General features: G+C 44.1%; 1 protein-coding gene and 1 pseudogene across 2 annotated transcripts; one reads left to right on the plus strand and one right to left on the minus strand.

Moving 5' to 3' along the window:
- On the plus strand, positions 1–27,894 carry LOC117502104 (C3a anaphylatoxin chemotactic receptor-like). 2 transcript variants are annotated; one of them, XM_034161121.1, is made up of 4 exons: positions 1–114; positions 3,775–3,963; positions 4,617–4,772; positions 27,102–27,894. In XM_034161121.1, exons 2-4 carry the CDS (start codon positions 3,784–3,786, stop codon positions 27,840–27,842), a joined length of 1,077 nt encoding a protein of 358 aa, XP_034017012.1. In that variant the 5' UTR covers positions 1–114; positions 3,775–3,783; the 3' UTR covers positions 27,843–27,894. The 2 variants fall into 2 exon arrangements, with proteins under 2 accessions (XP_034017012.1, XP_034017011.1); XM_034161120.1 differs by lacking the exon at positions 27,102–27,894 and having other exon boundaries at positions 4,617–5,591.
- On the minus strand, positions 26,254–26,907 carry LOC117502109 (annotated as a pseudogene).

The raw sequence follows: 27,894 nt of genomic DNA on the forward strand, positions 1-27,894 counted from the left end.
TCTGTTGTCTCATTTTGTTGCAGCAGCACTCATCTCATTTCCTTTATTTGCTCACACTCCCGTCAGTGAAGATGCTGTTTCGCTTCTGGCTCTGAATATAGAAATCATCTGTAGGTAAGAATAAAAGATCTACACTGTATTATCTGATTTGATTGAGTTCTGATTTCTCTCACCAACTTTATTTCCATAGATGAGCTTCATATTTTTATCAGATAAGATGACAGCAATGTGTTTTTCTCAGTTTGTTTGGAATATTACGGAATTACTTAAATTTGGGTAATGAATTCATTCCTATCCTAAGGGCAAAGTAAATGAAAGTTTTGTTTGTGGTTTTGTTTGTTCATTGTGCTGTCTCCAAAATGATAAATTATAGTGAAATGGAGTCAAAAAGACACGTATATATATATATATATATATATATATATATATATATATATATATATATATATATATATATATATATATATATATATATATATATATATATAATAATATATATAATAATGTTCATTCTTTTCAGTCACTACTACTCACAGACTACGTTGGTCTGGTTTCCACACTGATTCTGAGGTGCTTCACCTTCAGTTGAGCTGAATTCTCACCATTCAGCTGATTGTATGTTTCAATCACTGCTTGTATTTGTTTGTCTGTGTGTGTTCTTCAACAGGACACAAAAAGAAACAGATGTTTCAACTTTTCAACAAATTTTAAGAACCAGCTTTATGATGTCACAAAGGTGTATAGACCTGCTGCGTACACTTCAGATGTGATGTTTTAATGGAACTCATACCCTGGTGTCTCAGTGGAACATGTGCTGGGGTCTCTGATGCCTTTCAGTGTATCCCTGATTAACTTCATTTCCTCTGAATATATTGAATGCAGATATTCTGAAGGTTCACTGTGATGAATTAAGTCCTTTTTACCAACAAGTGTTTTTTCACGGCGTACCAGTCATGAAGCGTGCTGCAGGTTATTGAAAGTTTTCAGTTCCCTACTGAAGATCAATTTTCAGTTTTCACATCTGAGAAAGAAAAACTGGAGTTATGATGGATTTTTTCAAGGCTGAAACTTTTTTTCACGATTAATCAATCTATCAATAACTTTTTTTCAAAACAATTATTGACTTCATAAAGTGTCTTAAGTATTCAAAGAGAATTCTTCAAATAGCCAAAAATCCAAAAGGCAAAATCAGTTTATCTTAATTTTGAAGGCAGTTTAAAATATTTTGGTGTTTGTTCTTAAAATAACTGTAAAGTATATATACTCAACAAAAATATAAATGCAACACTTTTGGTTTTGCTCCCATTTTGTATGAGATGAACTCAAAGATCTAAAACTTTTTCCACATACACAATATCACCATTTCCCTCAAATATTGTTCACAAACCAGTCTAAATCTGTGATAGTGAGCACTTCTCCTTTGCTGAGATAATCCAGCCCACCTCACAGGTGTGCCATATCAGGATGCTGATTAGACACCATGATTAGTGCACAGGTGTGCCTTAGACTGCCCACAATAAAAGGCCACTCTGAAAGGTGCAGTTTTGTTTTATTGGGGGGGATACCGGTCAGTATCTGGTGTGACCACCATTTGCCTCATGCAGTGCAACACATCTCCTTCGCATCATCCGTGAAAAGAACACCTCTCCAATGTGCCAAACGCCAGCGAATGTGGGCATTTGCCCACTCAACTCGGTTACGACGACGAACTGGAATCAGGTCGAGACCCCGATGAGGATGACGAGCATGTAGATGAGCTTCCCTGAGACGGTTTCTGACAGTTTGTGCAAAAATTCTTTGGTTATGCAAACTTATTGTTTCAGCAGCTGTCCGAGTGGCTGGTCTCAGACGATCTTGGAGGTGAACATGCTGGATGTGGAGGTCCTGGGCTGGTGTGGTTACACGTGGTCTGCGGTTGTGAGGCTGGTTGGATGTACTGCCAAATTCTCTGAAACGACTTTGGAGACGGCTTATGGTAGAGACATGAACATTCAATACACAAGCAACAGCTCTGGTTGACATTCCTGCTGTCAGCATGCCAATTGCACGCTCCCTCAAATCTTGCGACATCTGTGTCATTGTGCTGTGTGATAAAACTGCACCTTTCAGAGTGGCCTTTTATTGTGGGCAGTCTAAGGCACACCTGTGCACTAATCATGGTGTCTAATCAGCATCTTGATATGGCACACCTGTGAGGTGGGATGGATTATCTCAGCAAAGGAGAAGTGCTCACTATCACAGATTTAGACTGGTTTGTGAACAATATTTGAGAGAAATGGTGATATTGTGTATGTGGAAAAACTTTTAGATCTTTGAGTTCATCTCATACAAAATGAGAGCAAAACCAAAAGTGTTGCGTTTATATTTTTGTTAAGTGCAGTGATTAAAAACGCTATTTTGTTCCAATTAAAGAACAAGATTGCCACAAGTGAAATACTGGAACAAATCAAACCTTCACAGTTATTCTTCATACATCATTTTAAAGATTAATTAATTATCAAAATATTTGATGATTAGCTTCATGTTGATCGGCCAAATCATCTCAGCTTCAAAGAACTTTAAAGTGGTCCTACTGACACAAACACACACACATGCAGAGACGTTTGTCAGACAGAAAATGAATCAGCCCGTCTGATGCGTCAGCATCACGCACCTTAAACACACTCAGACTTTAAAATATGTGTTCTATTTTCAGAGCATCTTGTGCCAACGAAGGCTCGTCATCCCATAACATAATCCCACTGAACACCTCACGGATATGTGCTGTTTTATTTATCTTACAGATAAAAAGCCTGAAATCTATGAATATTAAGAACATTATATAATAGTATTCAAATAATGAATGTTTATGAGTGCAATGGTATGAAATATTCGCACCATTGAAAGAATGAAAAAACATTCATTATTTGTTTTATATAACAGCTAAAATAGATGCTTGTCATTTGATATTTTATTCATTTATAAACAACCGAAAAGGGACTTACATTTCGGTGTTCCACTGGTGCTTAACAGTCCAACATGAACTTTCAATTGGAGTCCAAAATTGCAACAGTGTAGTCTGAGATGCCGTGCACTGACTTCATATGCTTCCAAGAAAAAAAAAAAGCTTTGCGTAGTTCCTTAGTCCAGTGAAAAATCACATCAGAAATTTGTCCAGCTTTTCATCCTAACAGCTCTTCATGCCTCCAGACGGCTTACAGTGCAGTGCATTTTTTGTGTGTGTTTGTTAGAAGAATTAGCAGCATCAATTATCTCCTCCAAATCATTGTTCACCAGCAAAACAAGCTCCACTATATTTAGCTAAATGCCACCCCTGGTAGTGTGAGCGCGCACGCTGATCAGGGTGTGCAATAGCAAATTTCATATAGCACCAAAATTGCACGCTAAAAAAGAACTATTGCATGGTCAATGAAACACAACAGTAAATTGTATGAATAATCCATGTCCAGCCCAGTCTCACTTTTTTTTTTTCGTGTTCCCTTTGCGAAATAATTCAAATTTTTGTGAGGGTTTTTTTTTTTTAAACTCACTATTACTAACCCTACTCCTACCCCAAACCCAACCCCAACCTTAACCATAACTTATCCCCACTCCTTCCCCTAACCCTAACCACTGAGACTGGATTGTCCATGTCATGAGACATACAACCCACCAATCAAATGACAAGGATCCACACAGCTATAATAGAAAATGGCTTAGGTTTATGTTCTTTTGTACAAATGAGGGTAATTTCAAAACCATAAATGGTGCATTTTAATTTTCTCTATTTTCCAGCCACACACAATGTCTTTAAACGCATCATGGCCTCTGCACATCACCAGATCCTTCAAAAGCAGTAAGGATGAGACGGTGGACATCGAAGCCATCATGGACAACGTCTCCATTTTTCTCTATGCGCTGACGGTCTGCCTCGGCATCACCGGGAACTCAGTGGTGATCTGGGTGGCCGGATTCAAACTTAAGGTATTTATGTGGGGGAGGCACAATGTGTGGGGTTCCTGCATTAACGAGAAGAAATGAGCTCTGTAGAATGGTTATGCATGTTATGTTGACCACATATGGCGGTCTGACATTATTTGCCACGTCACTCCTAGTCATGACTTTAGCATGTAAAATTCACTAAAATCTCCAATTAATTAGAAAACACAGTTTACAAGCTTTTTCCTGACTTTTCCATTTGGCCTATGACCTTGAAAATTGAAGTAATTCTTGCCTATTAGGGTATGAATATTCAGTAAAAATTCCATGATATCCATGATATATAAAAAATTGTGGGCTCCAGGCTGCTCACAAACAAATAAACAAAAAAAAGATGAACAAATAGGGGCGAAAACATAACCTCTTCTAACTTCACTGGCAGAGATAAATATCAACGATAAGGAGGAGTTTTGAACCCTGAAGGTAGCTCCAGTGCGTTTGTTTGGTCTGGGTTTCATGCACAGTAAATAGTCCAATTAACAGGATAAGTGTAAGATAAATGGAATCAGTAACTGAATGAGCAAATCTACAAAAATTCCTGTAAGTTGTAAAAAGGAAATTTCCTTTTGTGTTTCTATGAAGCCCTTCTATGGCCTCCTGATACATAATATTATAATTTTTTTTTTTCTCTTCCTCAGCCAAAGGTCAGCAACGTGTGGCTGGTGAATCTCGCGATAGCCGACCTGATATTCTGCATCACACGAGTCCTCTCCCTCGTTAAGAAGCTCTTCTTCGACCACTGGCCCTTTGGCGTCTTCCTCTGCAAATTCAACGGCTTCTTTAAATACGGCAACATGTTCTGCTCTGTCTTTCTGTTGGCTGTCATCAGTCTGGATCGAGCTCTATGCATCTGGCAGCCTGTCTTCACCAAACGTCGGCGCACCATGTGTGCTGCCAGGGTGGTAGCCATCTGTGTCTGGATGGTAGCCATCATCTTCAGTAGTCCATACTTTGTGTATCGTGAAGTTTACCTGGGAAAAAACAACCGGAGTAAGTGTTCTTTGGAAGTCAAAGAGTCAACAGACGGGGGCAACTCCACTAAACTGGCTCTGTACTCCATTCGCTTTCTCTGTGGATTTCTGCTGCCTTTCCTGGTTATCCTCATCTGCTACATCCTAGCCGGCATTGGAATCCGCCGTACTCGCCTGTCGGGGAAGTCCCGTCCACTTCGCATATTAGCATCATTAGTAATTGCGTTCTTCCTGTGCTGGGCACCTTACCACTGCCTCCTTCTTGTGAAGATGGTGAACAGTAAGAGTAAGGTGGTGAAGATCTGGCATCCTGTGGCGAAAGGGATCGCCTACTTCAACAGCTGTGTAAATCCTCTGTTGTACTTCTGCATGGGTCTGGACATGAAGAGTCGCATCAGGCAGAGTCTGATGGGTGTCTACAAAAGAGCTCTGGCAGATGACGTGGACGGACAAACCACCCAGTCCAATGACCATACCCTGGATGAGAGTTCCGGCTCACGACAGCACAGTACTGTTGTGGGAGCAGGAATCCACCAACCTCCAGTGCAAGTAGCTAAAATCTGAGTCCTACCACCAGTTCCTAAATATGACTTTCAGCTCTTGTGTACCCTCCTGTTGCTTTGACATGTTTTGAGAACATTAACTACAGTATTCGAGAAGGATTCACAACCTTTCACATAAAAATCTACAAAATGCAGGATAGGAGGCAGCATGAAAGTAACATCTTAGAGCTACAAATCAGTCATCCTAATGGGTGAGACTAATGCACGGGCTGAGTGTGCAGTGCCGACAAACCATTCAGAGGATGGGGGTGTCAGTGAAAACTGTTTTTAACCAGCATGTTGGACGTGCCGAACTGAGCCGGGCCCAGAACTTCGGAACTTGTCGCTTGTATGTGCAGCTTGTCTTGCTGCTCCAACAAAAATAGCTATAGATTTGTGGAGATATATGTCATTTCTTGCTTATTTCAATTACACCCAAAATTTTGCTTCATTTCTGGTAGTCCTTGCATTTTCTTTCTTCTTTTTTGTTTTGTAATTCTTACTTTATATTTCTCTGTATTTTGACAACACTTTTATTGTATGAAAGTGTATAGTCCCTACGAGAAGATGTATTTTTATCTATATTCTGTTTTATTATGTTCAATTTTTTAAAAAAAGAAGTGAATCTTTTCTTGCTGATGGCCACAAGTTTCACAAAAGAACCAGGGTAGCTGTGAATCCTCGTGAATGACATGAACTGAGTGCCATAAACTTATGTTATTAAATATTACAAGGGGAATTTCCCAGTGAGGGAGGTATTATTATTATTATTATTATTATTATTATTATTATTTTCGGCCAAAGCATACGCGCCATCTACCGCCGACACCCCCAACCGAATGGTTTGTGCTGACATTGCACACTCAACCCATGCGTTAGTCTCACCCCATCCTAATGTAATATTTAGCTTATAATTTGATTTGATCCACTTCATGTTTTCTCACTTGTGTGATAGAAGTGTTGTTTGTTTGTGTTGCCTAATTGCACCTTATGTTGTGAATTAGCCCAACACAGTTTCATCCACACGTTTGAGCTCTGCTGGGTGGCTGTTGATCTTCTGGGTCGGATGAATCAGGCAGAACCCTCACTGTTGGAAGGGTCCATGTTCAGGTTTCACGCTAAGCAATGAGAAGTGGCCACATAAAGTTTCAGTCTGACCAGTTTCATGTCAGAAAAGAAAGAAAGGCCTGGAAGAGAGAACAAGTGCAGATTGTCTAGTTTCAACAGAAACCACAAAGGGGTGAAATCAGAACCTGTAGTGTCACTGAAGGAAGTGAAGGAGGTACTGTATTGTTCCGGATTGGTATGCACCATGTTGGGAAATTGGTTTTCAGTATTGACCAAAATGTTTATCTTTCTTTTGTGAATCTGACAAAGGTTAGCCTGAACTTTAACCTTTAACCAAAATAGCAGTCAGACCAGAAAAACAGCATCAGATTTTCCCATAATCACATCTCTCGGGGTGTTGATCTGCTGACATTGTGTGAAATGGTTTAAAACTGATCAATAATCAACAATTTCTTATGTGAGGTGCTGTAAAAAGTTATGAAAAATATAGTTTCAAATGATTAAACTGATATCAAAATAGATACAAATGGGCAGTTTCTTCTTCTTCTTCTTCTTTGTCTTTCGGCTGTTCCCGTTAGGGGTCACCACAGCAGATCAATCGTTTCCATCTCACCCTATCCTCTGTATCTTCCTCTGTCACACCAACCACCTGCATGTCCTCTCTCAGCACATCCATGAACCTCCTCTTTGGTCTCCCTCTTCTCCTCCTGTCTGGTGGCTCCATCCTCAGCATCCTTCTCCCTATATACCCTGGGTCCCTCCTCTGCACATGTCCAAACCATCTCAATCTCACCTCTCTGACTTTGTCTCCAAACCGTCCCACCTGAGCTGTCCCTCTGATATTTTCCATTCCTAATCTTGTCCATTCTTGTCACTCCCAAAGAGAATCTCAACATCTTCAGCTCTGCCACCTCCAGCTCTGCCTCCTGTCTTTTTGTTAGTGCCACTGTCTCTAAACCATACAACATAGCTGGTCTCACTACTGTTTTGTAAATTTTCCCCTTCACTCTTGCTGATATTCTTCGGTCACAAATCACTCCTGCCACCTTTCTCCACCCACTCCACCCTGCCTGCACTCTCTTCTTCACCTCTCTACCACACTCTCCATTACTTTGAACAGTTGACCCCAAATATTTAAACTCATCTACTTTCACCACTTCTACTCCTTGTAACTGCACTATTCCACTGGGCTCCCTCTCATTCACACACATGTACTCAGTCTTGCTTCTACTGGCTTTCATTCCCCTTCTCTCCAAAGCATATCTCCACTTCTCCAGACTAGACTCAACTTGCTCTCTACTCTCACTACAGATCACAATGTCATCTGCAAACATCATAGTCCATGGGGACTCCTGTCTGATATCATCTGTCAACCTGTCCATCACCACTGCAAACAAGAAAGGACTCAGAGCTGATCCTTGGTGTAATCCCACCTCCACCTTGAATGAGTCTGTCATTCCGACTGCGCATCTCACCGCTGTCACACTATTCTTGTACATGTCCTGCACTACCCTAACATACTTCTCTGCCACTCCAGACTTCCTCATACAATACCACAGCTCTTCTCTTGGCACCCTATCATATGCTTTTTCTAAGTCCACAAACACACAATGTAACTCTTTCTGTCCTTCTCTGTCGTTCTCTGTACTTTTCCAACACTATTCTCAGAGCAAACATTGCATCTGTAGTGCTCTTTCTCGGCATGAAGCTATATTGCTGCTCACAGATCTTCACCTGTTTTCTAAGCCTAGCTTCTACTACTCTTTCCCATAACTTCATGCTGTGGCTGATCAGCTGTATGCCTCTGTAGTTACTGCAGCTCTGCTCATCACCCTTGTTCTTGAAAATAGGAACCAGCACACTTCGTCTCCACTTCTCAGGCATCCTCTCACTTTCCAAGATTTTATTAAACAATCTGGTTAGAAACTCTACTGCCATCTCTCCTAGACATTTCCATGCCTCCATTGGAATGTCATCTGGACCAACTGCCTTTCCACTCTTCATCCTCTTCATAGCAGCCCTCACTTCTTCCTTGCTAATCTCTTTTACTTCCTGATTTACTCTCACCACATCATCCAGCCTTTTCTCTCGCTCATTTTCTTTATTCATCAACTCTTCAAAATATTCCCTCCACCTTCTCAGCACACACTCCTCACTTGTCAGCACATTACCATGTGCATCTTTTACCACCCTAACCTGCTGCACATCCTTTCCAGCTCTGTCCCTTTGTCTGGCCAATCGGTACAAGTCCTTTTCTCCTTCCTTACTATTCAACTTCTTGTACAGCTCACAATATGCCTTTTCCTTTGCTTTTGCCACTTCTCTTCTCGCCTTACGCCGCATCTCCTTGTACTCCTGTCTACTTTCTTCATCTCTCCGACTATCCCAAAACTTTTTCGCCAACCTCTTTCTCCTTATGCTTTCCTGGACCTCTTCATTCCACCACCAAGTCTCCTTGTCTTCCTTCCACTGTCCAGATGTCATACCCAGTATTGCCCTAGCTGTCTCCCTCACCACATCTGCAGTACTTTTCCAGTTGTCCAAAATTGCTTCCCCTCCAACTAGTGCTTCTCTCACCTGCTCGCTAAATTTCACACAACAGTCTTCCTCCTTCAGCTTCCACCATCTGATCCTTTGTTGAGCTCTCACTCTCCTCTTCTTCTTTTCTCTAAAGTCATCCTACAAACAACCATCCTATGCTGTCTAGTGACACTCTCTCCTGCTACCACCTTACAGTCTGTGATTTCTTTTAGCTTGCATCTCCTATAAAGAATGTAGTCCACCTGTGTGCACCTTCCTCCACTCTTATATGTTACCCTGTGCTCCTCCCTTTTCTTAAAGTAGGTATTCACCACAGCCATTTCCATCCTTTTTGCAAAATCAGCTACCATCTGTCCTTCCCCATTCCTATCCTTGATACCATATCTACCCATTACTTCCTCATCACCTCTGTTCCCTTCACCAACATGCCCATTGAAGTCTGCTCTATCACCACTCTTTCATGCTTGGGCACACTCTCCACCACCTCATCTAACACACTCCAGAAATCTTCTTTCTCCTTCATCTCATAACCTACCTGTGGGGCATATGCACTTATGATATTCATCATCACCCCTTCAATTTCCAACTTCACACTCATCACCCTGTCAGACACTCGCTTAACCTCCAACACACTTTTAACATACTCTTCCTTTAAAATGACCCCAACACCATTTCTCTTCCTGTCCTCACCATGGTACAACAACTTGTACCCACCGCCGATGCTCCTGCTCTTGCTTCCCTTCCACTTGGTCATACTACCAACATTCAAAGTCCCCACTCTCATTTCCACCCTTCTAGTTTTCTTCTTCTCCCGCTGTTCGTGGCAACGTTTTCCTCCTCTTCTTCGTCGTCTTCGCCCAGCAGTAGCCCAATTTCCACCGGCACCCTGTTGGGCAATAGCACCGGTGGCGGACGTTGTTAACCCGGGCCGCGACCGATCTGGTATGGGAGTTCGATTCTGAGTCTGCATAGTTGGGTTGGCTTGTTTTACGCTGGATGCCCTTCCTGACGCAACCCTCCTCATTTATCCGGGCTTGGGACCGGCACTCAGAATGTACTGGCTGCACACCCCATGTGGCTGAGTTGGGCAGTTTACATTCATAAATTGAGTTTTTCTGTTTGTTTTTGAGTCAGTCGCAGTTAAAAAAAAAGTTAAATTTGATCAGATTGTTGTAAATAGTTTGGGTGTAAATTGGTTTGAAGGTTCTGCTCAACTTTTGTGCTCTACAAAGTGCTCTTCTTGTAAATATTGATAAAGTTTGTCAGTATCCTTGAAAAAGTTATTTTGCACATTCAGGGATGTTAGAAACGTGAGAAGAAGAAATACGTATTCTGTCAGCCAGTAAGTTACCAGGTTTTGCCTACAAGTTGATTTATTTAATTCATAATCTAATTCATGTTTTTTAATTGTTTTCTATAAGTGATTTTGAAATTAAGTAAACTATACAAGTACATTTTGTACACATAATGTTTTTTTTCTGGATTTGTTGTAGAGAGACAAAATCTCTGGTTCATTTTTGAATTGTGATTTTGTTAAACAGTATTGTGTTTTTAAAATAAATTTGGCCTTTCGCAACTTAATTTTTAAGAAAGTGACTTTCATTTCCTCAATGACCAAATGTTCTTTAAATGAACTGAAGTCAGGTTCTCACATATCTGTAGAATATTGACCAATAGTTTTCACACTTCCTTATGTGTCGTGTTTTGGATGCTTGTGGTTAAAATTTCTGAAAAAAGTGGACGTGTGGTGAAGCTGGAGGTATATGAAGGAAAAGAGAAGTGAGGCTATTAGAAAGAAGGCCAGTAATAACTTGTCTGGGGTACAGCGGTCACAAGTAGCTGCATTCCTTCACCATTTGTCACATTGGAAATTTGTTCTAATGTGGTCTGCTCGAGGTTTGTTCCTATAATCAAAAACACCTGAGAGTTTCGGGTTTTTTTTGTTTTTTTTTATACCGGGGTGGGTAAGGTACAACCTCATTTATGCAAGTGACCTAGAGTGATTTGGCGCTGCATTACTTCCAGTACAAATTTTTTCAAGCCTAGTGCTAGTAAAATAAATAAATAAATAAATAAATATTACTGGGTGCAAATCATGTTAAAAATAAAAATGTCTCCACAGAAGATTGCTTTTGTGCGAGATTATCAGAACTCTGCACTCTGGATGCACTGACGTGATTATTAATATCTAAATTAATGAATATTTCACCAAATTTTTTGTTGGCATTATTGACAAAATATTTCTGGCCTGATGGTGGCTGTTGTTAATCTGATGGCCAGCCAGCTGTATAAAAGAAACACTGCGCTGTATAAATGAATTAAACGGAATCGATGTGTGTATTTTGAGAAAAGCAATAGTCGTACTGATTTTGTCTGTAGAGATGAGCGTTCCTCAGAATTCCGTTTCTTTTGTAATTACCCTGTTAATCCTGATACATTAGTCCAATAAAAAAAAAAGTAAAAAAAAAAAAAATGAATGCAAGCATTTGTTGTGTGCTGGGGGGCTGGGGTGGATATGGTTTTTTGGATGTGTGTTTATTTTCCTTCCTAGGTGGTTTGGAACTGATCTCTGGGAAAGCTGTGCTGCAGAAGAGTCTCTCACCTTTATTATGATGATTGGCTGCACCTGCTGTGATCTCGTGCGGCTCTCTATTAGGAGGAAGTTACGACACCTGTGATATTCACGTGCAGATCTAAGGGCTTTCAGCTGGTACCTATGTGGTAATGAGAAGCTGCATTTAAGCCAGCAGTGAGTTGGACTGGATTGCCGGAAAATTGAACTTTGTTGCATTTTTGTGACGAGTATGTGAGGACGCCGAGGGCTGCTCCAGAAGCTGACATCACGTCTGTGAAGGAGGATGAGGGTGAGAGGCAAGCGCTGTCAGCACACGTCAGAGGTGATTATTCCTAAAAGCTAAATTGTTCATATGTTGTGGCGTTTGACACAGTTAAAATTAAAGAATTGAAGATAATTGTTCTGATTGCTCCTCACGGCTGTGGTGAAGGGATTGATGATCTTCCACTCGCTGTGAGCAGCTGTTTGTGTAAAGTAGGTCCGCAGTAAGATCTGAACGTGTTGCTGATAAGTGTGCCTCTGTGGAGAAAATTGTGGATAATAATAGTATGAATAACCTCACTTCTGCTCCTCCTTCACAGAGCATTGTTCTGGAAAGCCACCTGGGGGGGGGGGGGGGGGGGGGTGTTGAGGGAACGATTGAGTCCAGAAGATTCGGGCTTGGATCTGTTGTGGCGCCGAGAGAGTGCGCCACTTGTCCACCTCACCAGACTTTTATTATTTAGATTTTATGTACAGCACAGGGTGACAGTAATAAATCTGTTTTTCTTTCTGGAGCTGCAGCTCTGGTCAATTAGTGCTGGGTTCTGTTGGACTCTGGGCCGCTCCTCGGTCCGCGTCCCTCACATAACAGAATTCTCCGGCCATACTTGGTATGGATCCAGCGACCGAAGCGGCTCCGTTTCAGGAGAAGGTCCAGAAACACCTGGATCTGATCTGGGAGCAGGTACAGCACTTGTCACTCCAGATTAAGCAAACTGATGCTCGTGTGACGGAGCTTATAGCGCAGGCTGCTCCGCTTCCCACGGCTGCAGGCTCGGTTCCGTCGCGTTCGGTGCAGACTAGATCGTTATCTGACGATTCGGCTCCTGACTCGGTTATGTGCCATCCGGAGCCTTATTCTGGAAACGTAGAGGCTTGTGCTCCATTTCTTATGCAGTGTTCTTTGATGTTTGCTCAGCGACCGGCGTCTTTCTCGTCTGAGAGTAGCCGTGTCGCATACGTTACTAGTTTGTTGCGGGGTGATGCCCTGGTGTGGGTAACCGTGCTGTGGAGCAAAAAATCACCACTGCTGGAGTCGTTTGACGATTTTTCTCGTGAGTTTCGTTTGGTTTTTGATCATCCGATGGAGACAAGAACTAAGGTCCAACGATTGTTGAATCTCCGACAAGGGCGACGTAGTGCAGCCGATTATTTGGTGGAGTTTCGAATCGTATCAGCACAGTCTTGTTGGGAAAGTGTCAGTACACGGACCCACAACAGGGGGCGCAAATGAACGGACAATGGAGAAAGTCAAATAACAAGGCTTTACTGTTGTGAACGTGCACAACGAATACAACCAATCACGAAATGGACAACAGTCAATTCACAAAAGTGTCGTGTGGGCAGGCTCGAAGATAGGAGACGCCTCTCCAAGGTAAGACCCGAACCACACGGCTTCCTCCGCCACAGGACCCTGGAAATACCGGAGCCGCCAAGTCCCGAACTCCCAGGTGGCCACTGCCTCCGCGTGTCGGACCTGGTACTGCTGGCGAGGAACAAAGAACAGTTAGATAAGGGCGCGTTTGCACCCAAGACTCCGAACAGCAGGGAAGTTACCTCCACCTCTCGTTGGAACAGTAATCCACAAGCTATACACTAATCCAAAAGGATACACTCCGTCAGCTTTGATACGTTACCTCGTAGGTAGAAACGATATCTCGGCAATGAGGTGGAGGTGCCGTCCTGCTGATATACCCCACAGATGATTGCCGTCAGCTGTCTCAGGTGATGGGTGACAGCTGTCACCGTAGCTGCTCACGTGAGGCGGCGGCGCCCTCTGGTGCCTGGAGCCCACACTCCAGGCAGGGCGCCCTCTGGTGGTGGTGGGCCAGCAGTACCTCCTCTTCAGCGGCCCACACAACAAGTCTGGTTGGAACGCGACTGCCTTAAAAGGGGTGTTTGTAGATGGGTTGAATGAATCTTTGAAGGACGAGTTGGTGGTCCGTGACGAACCTAAGGAGTTAGATGAACTAATCTCCTTGGTTATTCGTCTGGATGATCGGATTAGGGAGCGTGGACGTGAGAGGGGGCGTGGGTCTGAGCGGGGTTTTGTGTCTCGTGGTTTATCCAGACACAGGTCCGGGCCACCTCTTCCTCGTTCCAGTGACTCTCCTCCGACGGGACCTCTAGCTCCTCCTATTGATGAACCAATGCAATTGGGCAGAGTAAAAGTGGCCGTCTTGCCCCGGTCAAATGAGCGGCAGGAAATTGCGTAGTAGGAGTGCTCCAGGTGTTTTTGGGGCTTAGGTGGGATTGAGATGTGTGTGGGTAAGCTGTTTTTTTTTGCACAGCACAGTATGTGTAGTCTGGTGGGGTGAGCAGGTTGGACGGAGTCTGTTGACTCAGTCGAATGGGAGTTTTTGTTTTTTTTGTTTGGGGTTGGTTTGTTTGTGTTTTGGTGGGTTGGGTTGTTTTGTTTTGGTTTTTCTTTTTCCTGTCCCCTAACCCCAGCCTCTCGCGCTTCGGGCCGTCTGTCTTTGGTGTGATGGGGTGGTGCAGGTTGGCTGTGCTGGGCCTTCCCATGTGAGCCTCTGCGCCTGGGGGGGGGGTTCGGGTTTTTTGGGTTTTGTTGTTCCCGGTTCCGCTCCAGCCCCGGCGGGCCTCTGACCGTTCGCCATTGGCTTTGCTGGGGTGTTGGGCAGTGGGGATGCACTCCGGTCGGAGCGGTGGGGCCGATCTGTGCTGTTTGCCTTTTCCGCTGGCCACCCCTCCTGATGGGCTGGAGTGTGGTCGTGGGGTCGACACCGGCCGTGTTGCCGGTTTCTCCCCTGTCCTTGGGGTTGGAACTAAGTTTCGTTTTTCCCGTCGTCCTCTCCGGCTTATTGGTCTTGGGCCGTTTGCCGTTAACCGATTGGCTCTGGGGGGGTGTTCCGGGGTCTTTTAGGTGTGCTGGGGTGGACTGCGGGGCGCTCCTTTGTTTTGTTTGCCCCTGGGGTGGTTTTTGGGGCCGCCTGGGGTTTTTTTTTTTTTTTGGCCTTTTTGGGTTGCTTTTGTTTCCACCTGCCTGATGCCACCTGATGGGACGGTCCTCTGGGGGGGGGGGGGGGGGTTGCCTGTGGGGCCGGCTGGCCGCGTTGGCTGGGGTGGGGGGTTCTGGGTTGTGGGGGTGCCCCCTGGGGTTTGATGGGACGGTCCTCTGGGGGGCGTTGGGACTCCCAGATGCGCCTGGGGCTTCCTAGATGGTCCCGGCCGTGGTTGTAGTTCCTGGAGTTGACGAAGGGGTCCTCTGGGTGTTGTTGGGCTCTACGGGTTGGGGGGGTTTGTGGTTTTTTTTTTTGTTTGTTTTGTTTTCCGCTGGCCTTCCGGCCGCTTCTCGCGGCCCTGTGGCCTGTTTTTTGTTTTGGGCCCCGTTGTGGGGGTGGGTTTTGTTTCTGGCTGTGCGGTCGCCTGGGGGCTTCCCGTTGATGGGGGGGTACTGTTGTGTGCTGGGGGGCTGGGGTGGATATGGTTTGTTGGATGTGTGTTTATTTTCCTTCCTAGGTGGTTTGGAACTGATCTCTGGGAAAGCTGTGCTGCAGAAGAGTCTCTCACCTTTATTATGATGATTGGCTGCACCTGCTGTGATCTCGTGCGGCTCTCCATTAGGAGGAAGTTACGACACCTGTGATATTCACGTGCAGATCTAAGGGCTTTCAGCTGGTACCTATGTGGTAATGAGAAGCTGCATTTAAGCCAGCAGTGAGTTGGACTGGGTTGCCGGAAAATTGAACTTTGTTGCATTTTTGTGACGAGTATGTGAGGACGCCGAGGGCTGCTCCAGAAGCTGACATCACGTCTGTGAAGGAGGATGAGGGTGAGAGGCAAGCGCTATCAGCACACGTCAGAGATGATTATTCCTAAAAGCTAAATTGTTCATATGTTGTGGCGTTTGACGCAGTTAAAATTAGAGAATTGAAGATAATTGTTCTGATTGCTCCTCACGGCTGTGGTGAAGGGATTGATGATCTTCCACTCGCTGTGAGCAGCTGTTTGTGTAAAGTAGGTCCGCAGTAAGATCTGAACGTGTTGCTGATAAGTGTGCCTCTGTGGAGAAAATTGTGGATAATAATAGTATGAATAACCTCACTTCTGCTCCTCCTTCACAGAGCATTGTTCTGGAAAGCCACCTGGGGGGGGGGGGGGGGGGGGGGGGGGGTGTTGACGGAACAATTGAGTCCAGAAGATTCGGGCTCGGATCTGTTGTGGCGCCGAGAGAGTGCGCTACTTGTCCACCTCACCAGACTTTTATTATTTAGATGTTATGTACAGCACAGGGTGACAGTAATAAATCTGTGTTTCTTTCTGGAGCTGCTTCTGGTCAATTAGTGTTGGGTTCTGTTGGACTCTGGGCCGCTCCTCGGTCCGCGTCCCTCACATAACAGCATTACCACCACCAACCATTACAAAGCAACCAAACACAGTGCTCTTTGCACTCTCGAATCCAAAATGTGGCGCCACTTTTATGCAGCGCTTCTCCACAGAAATTTCAAATAAAATAAATGAAACAAAACAGCAACTCGGAAGTTTTCCCCTTAATTGTGTGTTAACTCCAGTGAGAGCCGATCTGTGTATGTGCGTGTGCGTCAGCGTTTGCGCGTTTGGAGTCCAAAGCGTAGATGGCCCCCTTTTCACCTTCCAGTCTCCTCTTCCTCAGTGAGGGCATGCCATCTTTTATTATTATTATTGTTGTTATTATTATTAATGTCTTTTAAACTTGTTTTATGTCAAACATGGCGCTTGCTGCAGGGGTGAAAGGCAGACCCCTGCGCTCCTGCTGTAAGACTGTATCTCTTCCCGGTACAGCGCACCGCTGCTTTCACCTCTGTAAACAGGCATTGCCAAATCAAATTTCTTCTACTTTTATATTGTAGTAATGAGTAACAAAATTGGTTCAGGGAAATGTATTGGAGAAAAAGTATACATTTTATTGAAGAAATGTAATAAAGTAAAGTGAAAGTGTCCAGAAATGTAAATAACGAAGTAAAGATATTTCTGTGAAGGCTCTCAGTTGTCCAGGTGGTTTCCATAGTAGAGAAGCTTGAATCTTTGACTGGACTGAGGTGCTTGACAAGAGGATGTTTCGCTTCAAATCGCAGAAGCTTCCTCAGCTAAAATTCTTGCTCTGGTAGTCTGACTTCTGTCTTGACTCTTGTAGAGAAGAATAACAGAAGCCACAAAAGCTGGAGTTTTAAACCCAACCAGACCCCTCCTACTGAGAGGCAGACTGCTATTGGCTAGCGACTAAACAATTGTTTTAATTAGCACCTATTGTGCTCTAGTTAGCACCCTCCTAATGACAGAGTAGCTGTCCGTCCTAACAATGGGACTGACGCCTCTCCTGACGAGTCTCCTGATGACGTGAATGACTGATAACCATGAACAAAAGACTGAAACTGCTTTGATCTGAGTACCCCATTGTAAACGGGGGACAAAGCGTGTCTCAGACCCCTCCCCGGTTAAGGCTGGGTTTCAACTGTTTCACATACAATGCCTCCTTCACTCCTCTCTCAAACCATTTCTTCTCTCTGACTAAGATTTTAACTTCCTTTTCCTCAAACGTGTGGTTAGTGTCTTTAAGGTGGAGATAAACTGCAGACTGCGGTCCACTGGCACCCTCTCTGCGGTGCTGGTATAGCCTTTTGTGCAACGGCTGTTTAGTCCCACCTATGTAGTGTTCGTTACAGTTTTCCTGACATCTGATAGAATACACTACATTGCTCTGTTTGTCACTAGGGATCCTGTCCTTAGGGTGAACTAATTTCTGTCTCAAGGTGTTAACAGGTTTAAAGTAAACTGGGATTTTGTGCTGTTTGAAGATCCTCTGTAGTTTTTCCCCTACTCCTGCTAAATAAGGGAGAGACACTCCTCTTCTTCTTGTCTCTGTCTCCTGTCTGTCTGGTCTCTTTATTCTTTGGGAATTCTGCACTTTATCCAGGGACCATCGTGAGTACCCACATATTGTGAGCACTTTCCGGACACGTTGTTGTTCTTTAGCCCTTCCCTCTGTAGTTGTGGGCACCTGTAGGGCTCTGTGCTGAAGAGTCCTGATCACCCCGAGCTTGTGTTCAAGGAGGTGGTTTGAGCCAAAGAGTCTGCTTAAAGAGACCAGACAGACAGGAGACGGAGACAAGAAGAAGAGGAGTGTCTCTCCCTTATTTAGCAGGAGTAGGGGAAAAAAACTACAGAGGATCTTCAGACAGTACAAAATCCCAGTTTACTTTAACCTGTTAACACCCTGAGACATTAGTTCACCCTAAGGACAGGATCCCTAGTTACAAACAGAGGCAATGTAGTGTATTCTATCAGTTGTCTGGAAACTGTAACGAACACTACATTGGTGAGACTAAGCGGCCGTTACACAAAAGGCTGTACCAGCACCGCAGAGGAGGGCGCCAGTGGACCTCAGTCTGCAGTTCATCTCCATCTTAAAGACACTAACCACATGTTTGAGAACAAGCTTCTGAGATCTGATGGGATCAGGCTCATACAGAGCAGGCCGGCTGCTGTTGCTGATAGCAGTAGATGTACTTTATCAAACAGCAACACTCAGGGATTCAACCACCAACTTTCTAGTTTCAGAACAACACACTCTTCCAGTACACTGTTTGTCCCAAAGCGGCAAGTACTTATTTACACACAAATGTTAGTTTGTTTTTTGTTATTGGATTCCAGAATATAAATCTAAAAGAAAGAAAGTAATATTTAATGAAATGAAGTGAGCAGGTTGTTCACAAACCAGAAGGTGCTGGTTTCATGCCCGACTGCCTCTGTGTGTTTGAAACACTGAAACTTTTTAGGATGTTATTCTCATTTGAGGTGATTTGGACTGCATTTATATAACACTTTTTCATCTCTATACCAGAAGCTCAAAGCACTTTTACATTAATGCCGGGGGGTACTGCCATGCAAGGCGCTCACTACACACCAGGAGCAACTTGAGGATACGGATCTTGCCCAAGGGCCCTTGATGATTTTCCAGCCAGCGGGGGTTTGATCCTCTGGTCTCAAGCCCACTGCTTAACCACTAGACCATCACATTTAATACAAGTTTACCATGTTTATTTTACTTAAATAAGTTTTCATAGTTAAAGAATTTGAGTAAATCGTTTGAAGTAAATAGTTTTCTTCGAATATTTGATTGGAAATGTGCATTGTGTATAATACAGACTTTAAGCTGAGTGTCAGCAGTCTGAGCCGTTAGGTCAAAGGGCATCAGTGAATCACAAGCAGCCTTCACGGCTTTAATGATACGTGTGCCCCCGGACATGAGGCAGAGCGAACTCTCATCAGAAAACAATCCTTGACAACTGGCTCAGCACCGCCGGACAAAGCCGCCCGTGTTTGCATACAGGATAATTAAACATCGTCTGTTTGAGCGTTTTTTATGTTTAGTTTGACCTCAGCGCTCCATAAACTGAACTGAAATAAACGCCATCAACAGCTCTGTTTATGTTTTACTGCATTTCTGACACGTGGCTGTGGAGCATTGTGGTGATACTTTTGCCGATGTTACAGAACATATTTTGTTGTTGCGTTAATGCCTAATATTTTAAAACATAAAGGTGACACGAAGGTAGCTGTGGCTTCCTGTTGGGATAAATCTAATTTTGTTGTGTGTGCTTTGTGTAAACAGTGCTCGTAATCTCAGGTGAGGTATTCTGCCACCTTCAGGCAGGAAATAAAATACAGTCTTTTTTCACTGTCTGAGATGAAGCATCCATCTGATCTGGCACTTTGTGAACGACTGTCTCAAAACAATTTGTCTTTTAGCTCTTCATTTGTTTGTGGTTTTTGGACACTCACGGTTGTACTCACAGGACTTAAGGTGAAGATGATATTGTGTTTCAGGAGGTCTACCTGTGATCTGTGTCACATGGAGGCCCCACATGGCACCAACAGAACTGAAAGTGCATATGATTTTTTAATCTTGCACGACTTCACTCATTCACTCGCCCTGGACAGGACACCAGTCTGTCACAGCAGGGCCACGGACAGACAGACAAACACAATCACACCCACCCGTTTAAAGTTTACAATCCACGTAACTACCTGTCTTTGGATGTGAGAAGAAGCCAGCGCACCTGGAGGAGAACCCAAGCAAACACAGAGAGAACATGTAAACTCCACACATAAGGCCACAGGTGGAAATTGACCCCATGACCTTGCTGTGACAGGAAACAGTCCGTAACTACAAAGACACTGTGGCTTCCCTCTTGCACTTCAGTTCTACATAATATTTGGAGAACTTGTGACACAAATAAAGGACGGCCTATCAGAGCATGGAATGGACCTTAACAGTTATGACCTGCGGATCTGATGTATTTTTGACTGTAGCAAACACTCTCAGTACTAAAACAAAGCCCATTCATTTGTAGTTCCTTCAGATTTCTAAGGAATACCAGCTTTGAATGTGATCAAGAGGTGATTAGAAATGTCCATTCAGGAGAAAATTAAAATATGTTGTTGAAATGATTTTTATCTCCATAATAATCTGAGCTTGTTCATATTTTCAAATTTTTGAGAATTTGTGCATGTGAGACCTGTTAGCTGCAGCTGAAAGGTCTTTCTACCACAAGACTTAGCAGCTTAAGAAAGGAATTTATTACACAAGTTGCTATAAGGTGCAATGTTCATTTTGGCCTTGGTCCCTGTTGCGGTAGTGGGATGAGTAATGTCTCTTGAGTCCCACTGATGCAAGAGGTGGTGGGCGGGAGCCTGTCCCCAAAAATAAGGATGCCGTGCAACGGGAACCAAGCCTGAGTGGTAGGAGGAAGTCAGAGCCTGATTAACTCATGCTTAACTGTAGTAATGTGATGAGGGAATTAGTAAGGAAAGCCTGAGTGGACTCTAATGGTGACCAGGTAGGGTTGCAGGGTGAGCGAGTGAGCAGGTACGTGTCGGCAGCACAAAGTACAAGTTTAGATGGAAATAAATAATACGTAGATTTTGATTTTCGTGGAAGAAGTGTAACGGCTGCACTCTGCGTTGTGTTGTTTATGACTCCGCCCATTCGCTCCTTTTCGGGACACAAATACTCACGATCCTTGGCATGGAAGTCAGACTCTCTAACCAGAAGGCTAAAAACCAGGACTCTGGCTTGTGACCGAGCATCCTTTTGAGTGTTGGGAGAGGTTTAGAACTACATGTACACAGTGACACCTGCTGGCTCCGTTTCACTTTCCCCTAAACTCACTCCCATCCGGTTCACTGGTACCACCTGTAGCGACTGCAATCTGCATTGTGTTGTTACGACCGCCCCATTCGCTCCCCTCAGGACACAAACTCATGATCCTTGGCATGGAAGTCGGACCTCTAAACAGAAGGCTAAAACCCAGGGCTCTGGCCTTGTGACCCGAGAATCTTTTTGAGCTGTTGGGAGTGAGGTTACTAATTACTATGCACAGCGAACTGCTGGCTTTCACTGCACATGGTCTGCAAATGGATGTCAGGCACCCATCACACTATACCCCGTCACACTAGAGGTCCGAATGAGCACGAATGCAACAGACTGAGTGTCTGTCTGAGTGCATTCCAAACAGTCAGGCTCATTGGCATGGCCACTCTGAATGTAGAGCACATGCTCCCATCTCTCAAGGTGCGTTGAGGTGGGAAAAGGTCGAACGGCAGTCGAAATGCAGTCTGACCGCAGCCTGAGTGCATTCTAAATATTCTCATGATGTCAAAGAATTTGAAACAGTCTGATCGCATTTGAGGGAAATTTGCCATTGTCAGGCACGTCAATTCCTGCTGGCATGTCCAGAATGTGGCACGGATGAGCTGTACGTGCACCTCCACTACATCCCGTTTGAGGTTCGCAAAGGAAATATGTTTATGTGCAATGTCTGTGATACACATTCATCTTGTGAATTACGCATGAACATTGCATAATCAAACCGAAAGCACCGTGTGTCCCTGTGAGTCAATGCATCCCATAGCCGTGGGACACCGCACACACATGTGAATGGGGTGTTATATCCATAATAAACCTTAGATTACAGATACATTGTCATGGCCTTCATGGGTTACATAATGTATGTGAATTATGATGATCATCATAGCTGTAACACCATATGCAGCTGCACGGCGCCGTGCTCCTGCCCCACGGCGAGTTACAATGTTCCAGAGGCTCTGTACAGTGCATCACAGTACAGCTGACCGTGGTGTCACAGCTAAACAAAAACCATATTGTGACATGTACACCATCAACTTCTGAACAAGCTACGGCAAGCCATCAGAACATAATTAAAAATAAAAACACCTTTGGAATGCCTCCACCTGTGTGTCATGGTGCAGGGCGAACACCAGCCAGGTGATCAAATCCGTGTCATCCTGTGTTCAGCCAACTGGCAACGGCAAATGCCACATCCACCATAAAATATATATCCCATATGATGCGCTGTCCTGTGGCGCAACATGCACCATCCTGCCAGACAGTGGGACGCACAGCTCCTCCATGAGCCTGGAATCATCAGGTCACCCCGCTGCTGCGGTGCAGCTCGTGAAGTTTGATCACACAGTGCAGGTCACATGTGGGACACATGTTCATTCTGATGCCACAGTGTCCTGCTGACCAGTCAGCGCATGCAAGGGAGGGAGGGAGGGAGACAGTGAGGCGGGGGGAGGGATGGCAGCGACATATTTAACACATATGACATGTTTCCAGTTCATACGTTAAATGTATTTTAACATCCCGTATCGGCAGGTATTGTGAAAAGGGCAGACACAGCGCTGCCTCACACCCTCCTCTCCCTGTGTTTGCTGTCCAGACTTTTAGACATCAGGCGGAAACCTAACCTTATTCATCTGACACTCGGTGTGAATTATTTATAGTCAAGGTGCATTCTAACAGAATTGTACGTGGTCGCACTGTGGTCCACCAGTGTTTGACCTGCAATCGTACACATACACCACATATGTGTACGATTCATCAAGGCAGGATCCGCCCACATTCTAAGTGGTCGTACAGCATCTCGTACATGGCTGTCTGAATATCTGTCCCTCCCGACTGCGCCTCGAAGTTTGGCTTTTTTGCCCATTTGCCCTGATTCTGCCTCATTCATGCTCAGTGTGATGGGGGCTATAGCATGAAAAAAACACTGTTAAGTGCAAAAACTGGTTTAGTAACCAAAACCCCTCTAAAGTGAATTACCAGACATCAGTGTGCGTGCTACATGTATCACCTGAGGTCAAAGGTAACTTCCGGTCATGCCATAAGCCTGCAGACGTGTGCATTCACTACGTCCTTCAGACAACAAGTGAAAAACCTACCATTAAGAACTCGCATATCATATCATAAGCAAGCATGTAAATTGGTCATGTGATAATTAAGTTGCTGATGTTATGGTTAAGGTTTGGGATTAGGCCGAACCGGAACTTTAACTGGACTCAAACGCAGGAGCAAAAAGGAAAAATGAATATGAACAACAGAAGGTTTATTCACAATAGTCACTAAATTGTGGCAACAGAAAATAATAAGTCAGAAGGCCCTGAATAGTGGAGAACACAGCCCGCTCCAAGCGGTTGAAATTAGGAAGCTGCAGCGAAGATGGACCAGAGAGAAGGATTTGGTGTGGGTTGGAACCCAAGACAGGAACGGAGTGTACCTGGCGCCAGGATGGCCGCTCACCGGAGCTGAGGGTCTGAGGAGCACATGCAGAGGTGAGTGGAATGCACTTCATAAGGCTGACAGCTCACTTTGGAATTGTCTCAGATAATTCAGTCAACTTCAATGGCAGTTACCTTAGGACCCCTTCAACCCCTTCGCTGTGCGAGCCCATCGAACCCCTCTCACTGCAGGTGGCGGACAAATTCCAGCTGACACGCACACATCTAACCCCCTGTCATTTGGCACTTAAGCCCCTTTCACATTGACGTATTCATAGAGCTGCGTATTGCAGCGTTGTATTTCATTTAAATACACCCGAAATGTGCGTGTACTCATCCTTTTTCTGTGTAATTTCATACTTGCAGTTGCGTGTGTTCGCTTATTAATGTGTGCACACAGTCGCGTGTACCATGCCGCTATTATTAAACCAGTTCAGTGCTATTTTCTGCCTCTGTGGAAGTGCGCTCTGTTCTCTACTGCTGGTGTGGTGTGGCTCAAAAACACAGAGTAATTTAACATTATTTATTATTATTATTATTTGTCTTGGTGGATCACTTTCATTGTGTACAGATGCTGCTGAGTCTGGCTGTGGTTAAAGGCTGCCATGAATGAAACACTGTGACTCGTTAAACTTTTAAACCGCCGGTTGCTCTGATCAGGTCTGCTGATTGACCAGACCTGATCGATCAGGGCGTTTGAATGAGCACACCGACATGCAGCGAGTGCGCTTTTATTTTAAAGTCACAAGTTTGATCAGACACAGAGAGACTAGAGCACGACAGAGGGAGAGAGAGAGAGAGACAGAGTGAGAGTGAGGGAGAGCTGCGCGCGCGAGGAGACTGAGGTGACCAACTGCTGTTCTGTTGTTGTTTCTGGATTTCTGAGATGAGGTTCTATTCCCTGTTCTGATCACACACAGGTGCATTCAGTTCTATAAAATTCAGCTTGATGCATGAATACTCGATCTCTATGTTGAAATTCAACTGTGGAGGAAAAACTAATGATCCTGACTTTAATGTCATTGTGGCAACTCATAATATGTGGACAAAAACCCAGGTATGTGATACCGCTATGCGGTTGTGTGTACTGTAATAAAGCTGATTTGGTGTGATTTGGAGGTTATAAGGATTTTGTGTTGATTTTATGGATTTTCTCACTTGGGTATACAGGTGGACCCTCCAAAGGGTGTTGACATGTATGCGAAAAAAGTTGTTTTCACCCAGAGACACCAGACTGATTACGAGTGACTGCAATGAAGTCAGGCCGATTTGTCATGAGTCATGTCCGGTTAGGCTTTTTTGCAGTTGCGCACTTGGGGGGTGTTTGTCAGGAAAATGATAATTTCTCTACATTGATTACAGACCTGCAGCGGGTCTGTAATCAACTTTTCTGCAGCACGGCTTTGCTTTGAACATTGAACCAATCAAAGCAGTGATTCGCAGATCGAAGCAGTGCTTCGATCTACGATTCATGGAGTCTTTGTTTTTCCCCGCTAAAACCCTGAAGAGCATATGTTTGTGAGTAATATTTAATATTTTTATGTTAAACCGACCTGTTATGGTCTTCTGAAACAATTGATAGATGTATTTTATAACTTAAAAAAAAACAGGACCGATGCTAAAGCGTTAGCATGTCTATGGCGTTTTCAATGTTAAAGTTAGCGGTTCTGTATAATTAAAGGCTCAGCGTTCGTTGTCGTAAAAGAGTCAAATTGTAATTTTTAAAATGTATTTTATTCATGTATTAATATAATAGCAACACAATAATAGTCTACATAATAGACAATAATAGTCAATAATAATAGACTAATAATGTTACAATACAATTTTAGAGAAAGAAACAAAAAGAACCTAATGAAACAAAACACAACAGAAAAGATAAAACCATGTAACAATGAAAATAAATAAATACATATAGAAATACCTGTTTCCTGTGAACACCTAGTGAGTAGCCTACTCTCATTTAGGTTTTGAAACTTTAAGTGTTTTTGTGTGATGTGCACAATTTTCAGTATTTTGACTAATACTACCAGTCATTTACAAACCTAGATAAACTTTAATATAAAAAAATCAGTCCGTTTTTGATTATTAACATTTACTTGTACTTTTACTTTCAATACTTGAGTACATTTAGTTGTACGTTACTTGTCATACTTAAGTACAATAAATACTAGATACTTTAAGACTTTTACTTGAGTAGCATTTCAATCAGTGACTTGAACTTATACCAAAGTAATTTTTTAAATGGGTATCTGTACTTTTACTTAAGTGTGATTTTCCAGTACTTTATACAACACTGTATATTCCTGTGAGATAATGAGTATATCTCATCTAAATCAATTCTAAAATTTACCAGTAATAAAATTATAAAGATAACTGAAGAGTGGCAGTAATACATATTCAAGAAACTTAAAGTTTATGAGCAACTTCACCTGTTATCACTCAAGCACATTGTAAACATTGACACAATGGAGTTTGATGTGGAAGAGTTCAGAAAGTGTGGCAAAGTGTTACATCTTTCACAAATGAAGCAACATGAAAATCTTTTGGTGAATCAAAAAATAGTTTAATCTCTGATATGATTTAAAACAAAATGTTTCAAAGACTCTTTCACTGAGTCTGATTTGTAAAATTCTGATTGAACTACAAGTCCTTTACATTTTTTGCAGTGTAGTCCTTCCTTCCAGAAATAAAAAAATATAAATAATCCAGTTGTTGAGTTCCACGTCAGAGGGGTTGTGATCAGAGCTCATGCTGGCTGTGTGTGAAGGTCGTCCTCTTGATTTTGTTCATGTCCTCCTACACGTCCAGGTGTGTGCTCTGGTCCACCTGCTGCACTTTCCTCTCAAACGTGGGGTAACTGGAGGCCAGAAACATTCCCCCGACCAGCATCAGAGCAAAGGAGACCCAGCCGAGGTACAGAGCCGGGCCCCAGGTTTGCCGCAGCAGTGCTCTCCAGTGGCTGAGTTGTGTGATGGCATGTCCACGCCACGGGAACCAGCAACAGGATTGCAGACACAACAAACAGAGCACCAGAAACCACTTTGACCTGGCCTCGCTTGGGAAGAACATGGTCCCAGCTGAGCCCTTCACCACAGTAAAGGCCCCGCCTCCAATGGCGGCCATGATGAATGCTTGCCATGTGTGAAAGCTTCCAGACAGAGACATGAGGGACTTGTAGAAGGAGCAGTGCAGGCTGCCATCGTGGCCCAAGTCCCAGTGGTCCCATTCCAGCCACACGCCGTCCCAGTAGGCAGGCAGACTGGCTGTGGTGTTTTCCAAGGTGCCGCTGATGTTCCACAGAGCGAGGCAGCGCATCAGAACGGCACAAAGCCACCCGGTGAAGCCCAGCTAGAGCCAAGGCCGCCAACTCCAGCTGCCGCTTCATGACTTGGGCCGCTGGCCTGCTGTGCACGCTCTTACAAACTTGGAGTTAACTGGAATCCTGAATTGAAAATGTATTTGACTTAATTAGCACTAAGTTTTCAGTGAGGTACAGTGATGCCGGTAATGCGTTACTCTAATCTAACCACTTTTTTTTAGTAACGAGTAATCTAATGCGTTAATCTTTCCAACGGCAACATGTTCTGCTCTGTCTTTCTGTTGGCTGTCATCAGTCTGGATCGAGCTCTATGCATCTGGCAGCCTGTCTTCACCAAACGTCGGCGCACCATGTGTGCTGCCAGGGTGGTAGCCATCTGTGTCTGGATGGTAGCCATCATCTTCAGTAGTCCATACTTTGTGTATCGTGAAGTTTACCTGGGAAAAAACAACCGGAGTAAGTGTTCTTTGGAAGTCAAAGAGTCAACAGACGGGGGCAACTCCACTAAACTGGCTCTGTACTCCATCCGCTTTCTCTGTGGATTTCTGCTGCCTTTCCTGGTTATCCTCATCTGCTACATCCTAGCCGGCATTGGAATCCGCCGTACTCGCCTGTCGGGGAAGTCCCGTCCACTTCGCATATTAGCATCATTAGTAATTGCGTTCTTCCTGTGCTGGGCACCTTACCACTGCCTCCTTCTTGTGAAGATGGTGAACAGTAAGAGTAAGGTGGTGAAGATCTGGCATCCTGTGGCGAAAGGGATCGCCTACTTCAACAGCTGTGTAAATCCTCTGTTGTACTTCTGCATGGGTCTGGACATGAAGAGTCGCATCAGGCAGAGTCTGATGGGTGTCTACAAAAGAGCTCTGGCAGATGACGTGGACGGACAAACCACCCAGTCCAATGACCATACCCTGGATGAGAGTTCCGGCTCACGACAGCACAGTACTGTTGTGGGAGCAGGAATCCACCAACCTCCAGTGCAAGTAGCTAAAATCTGAGTCCTACCACCAGTTCCTAAATATGACTTTCAGCTCTTGTGTACCCTCCTGT

Source organism: Thalassophryne amazonica, chromosome 20, assembly GCF_902500255.1.
Source record: "Thalassophryne amazonica chromosome 20, fThaAma1.1, whole genome shotgun sequence".
Classification (NCBI taxonomy): domain Eukaryota; kingdom Metazoa; phylum Chordata; class Actinopteri; order Batrachoidiformes; family Batrachoididae; genus Thalassophryne; species Thalassophryne amazonica.

Excerpts from the sequence above, each read along its gene's own strand:
- LOC117502104 (XM_034161121.1), top strand. The coding sequence starts at position 3,784 with ATGTCTTTAAACGCATCATGGCCTCTGCACATCACCAGATCCTTCAAA. Across the intron at positions 3,964-4,616 it reads TGGCCGGATTCAAACTTAAG|CCAAAGGTCAGCAACGTGTG; the intron begins GTATTTATGTGG and ends TCTCTTCCTCAG. Across the intron at positions 4,773-27,101 it reads GCTTCTTTAAATACGGCAAC|ATGTTCTGCTCTGTCTTTCT; the intron begins ATGTTCTGCTCT and ends TCCAACGGCAAC.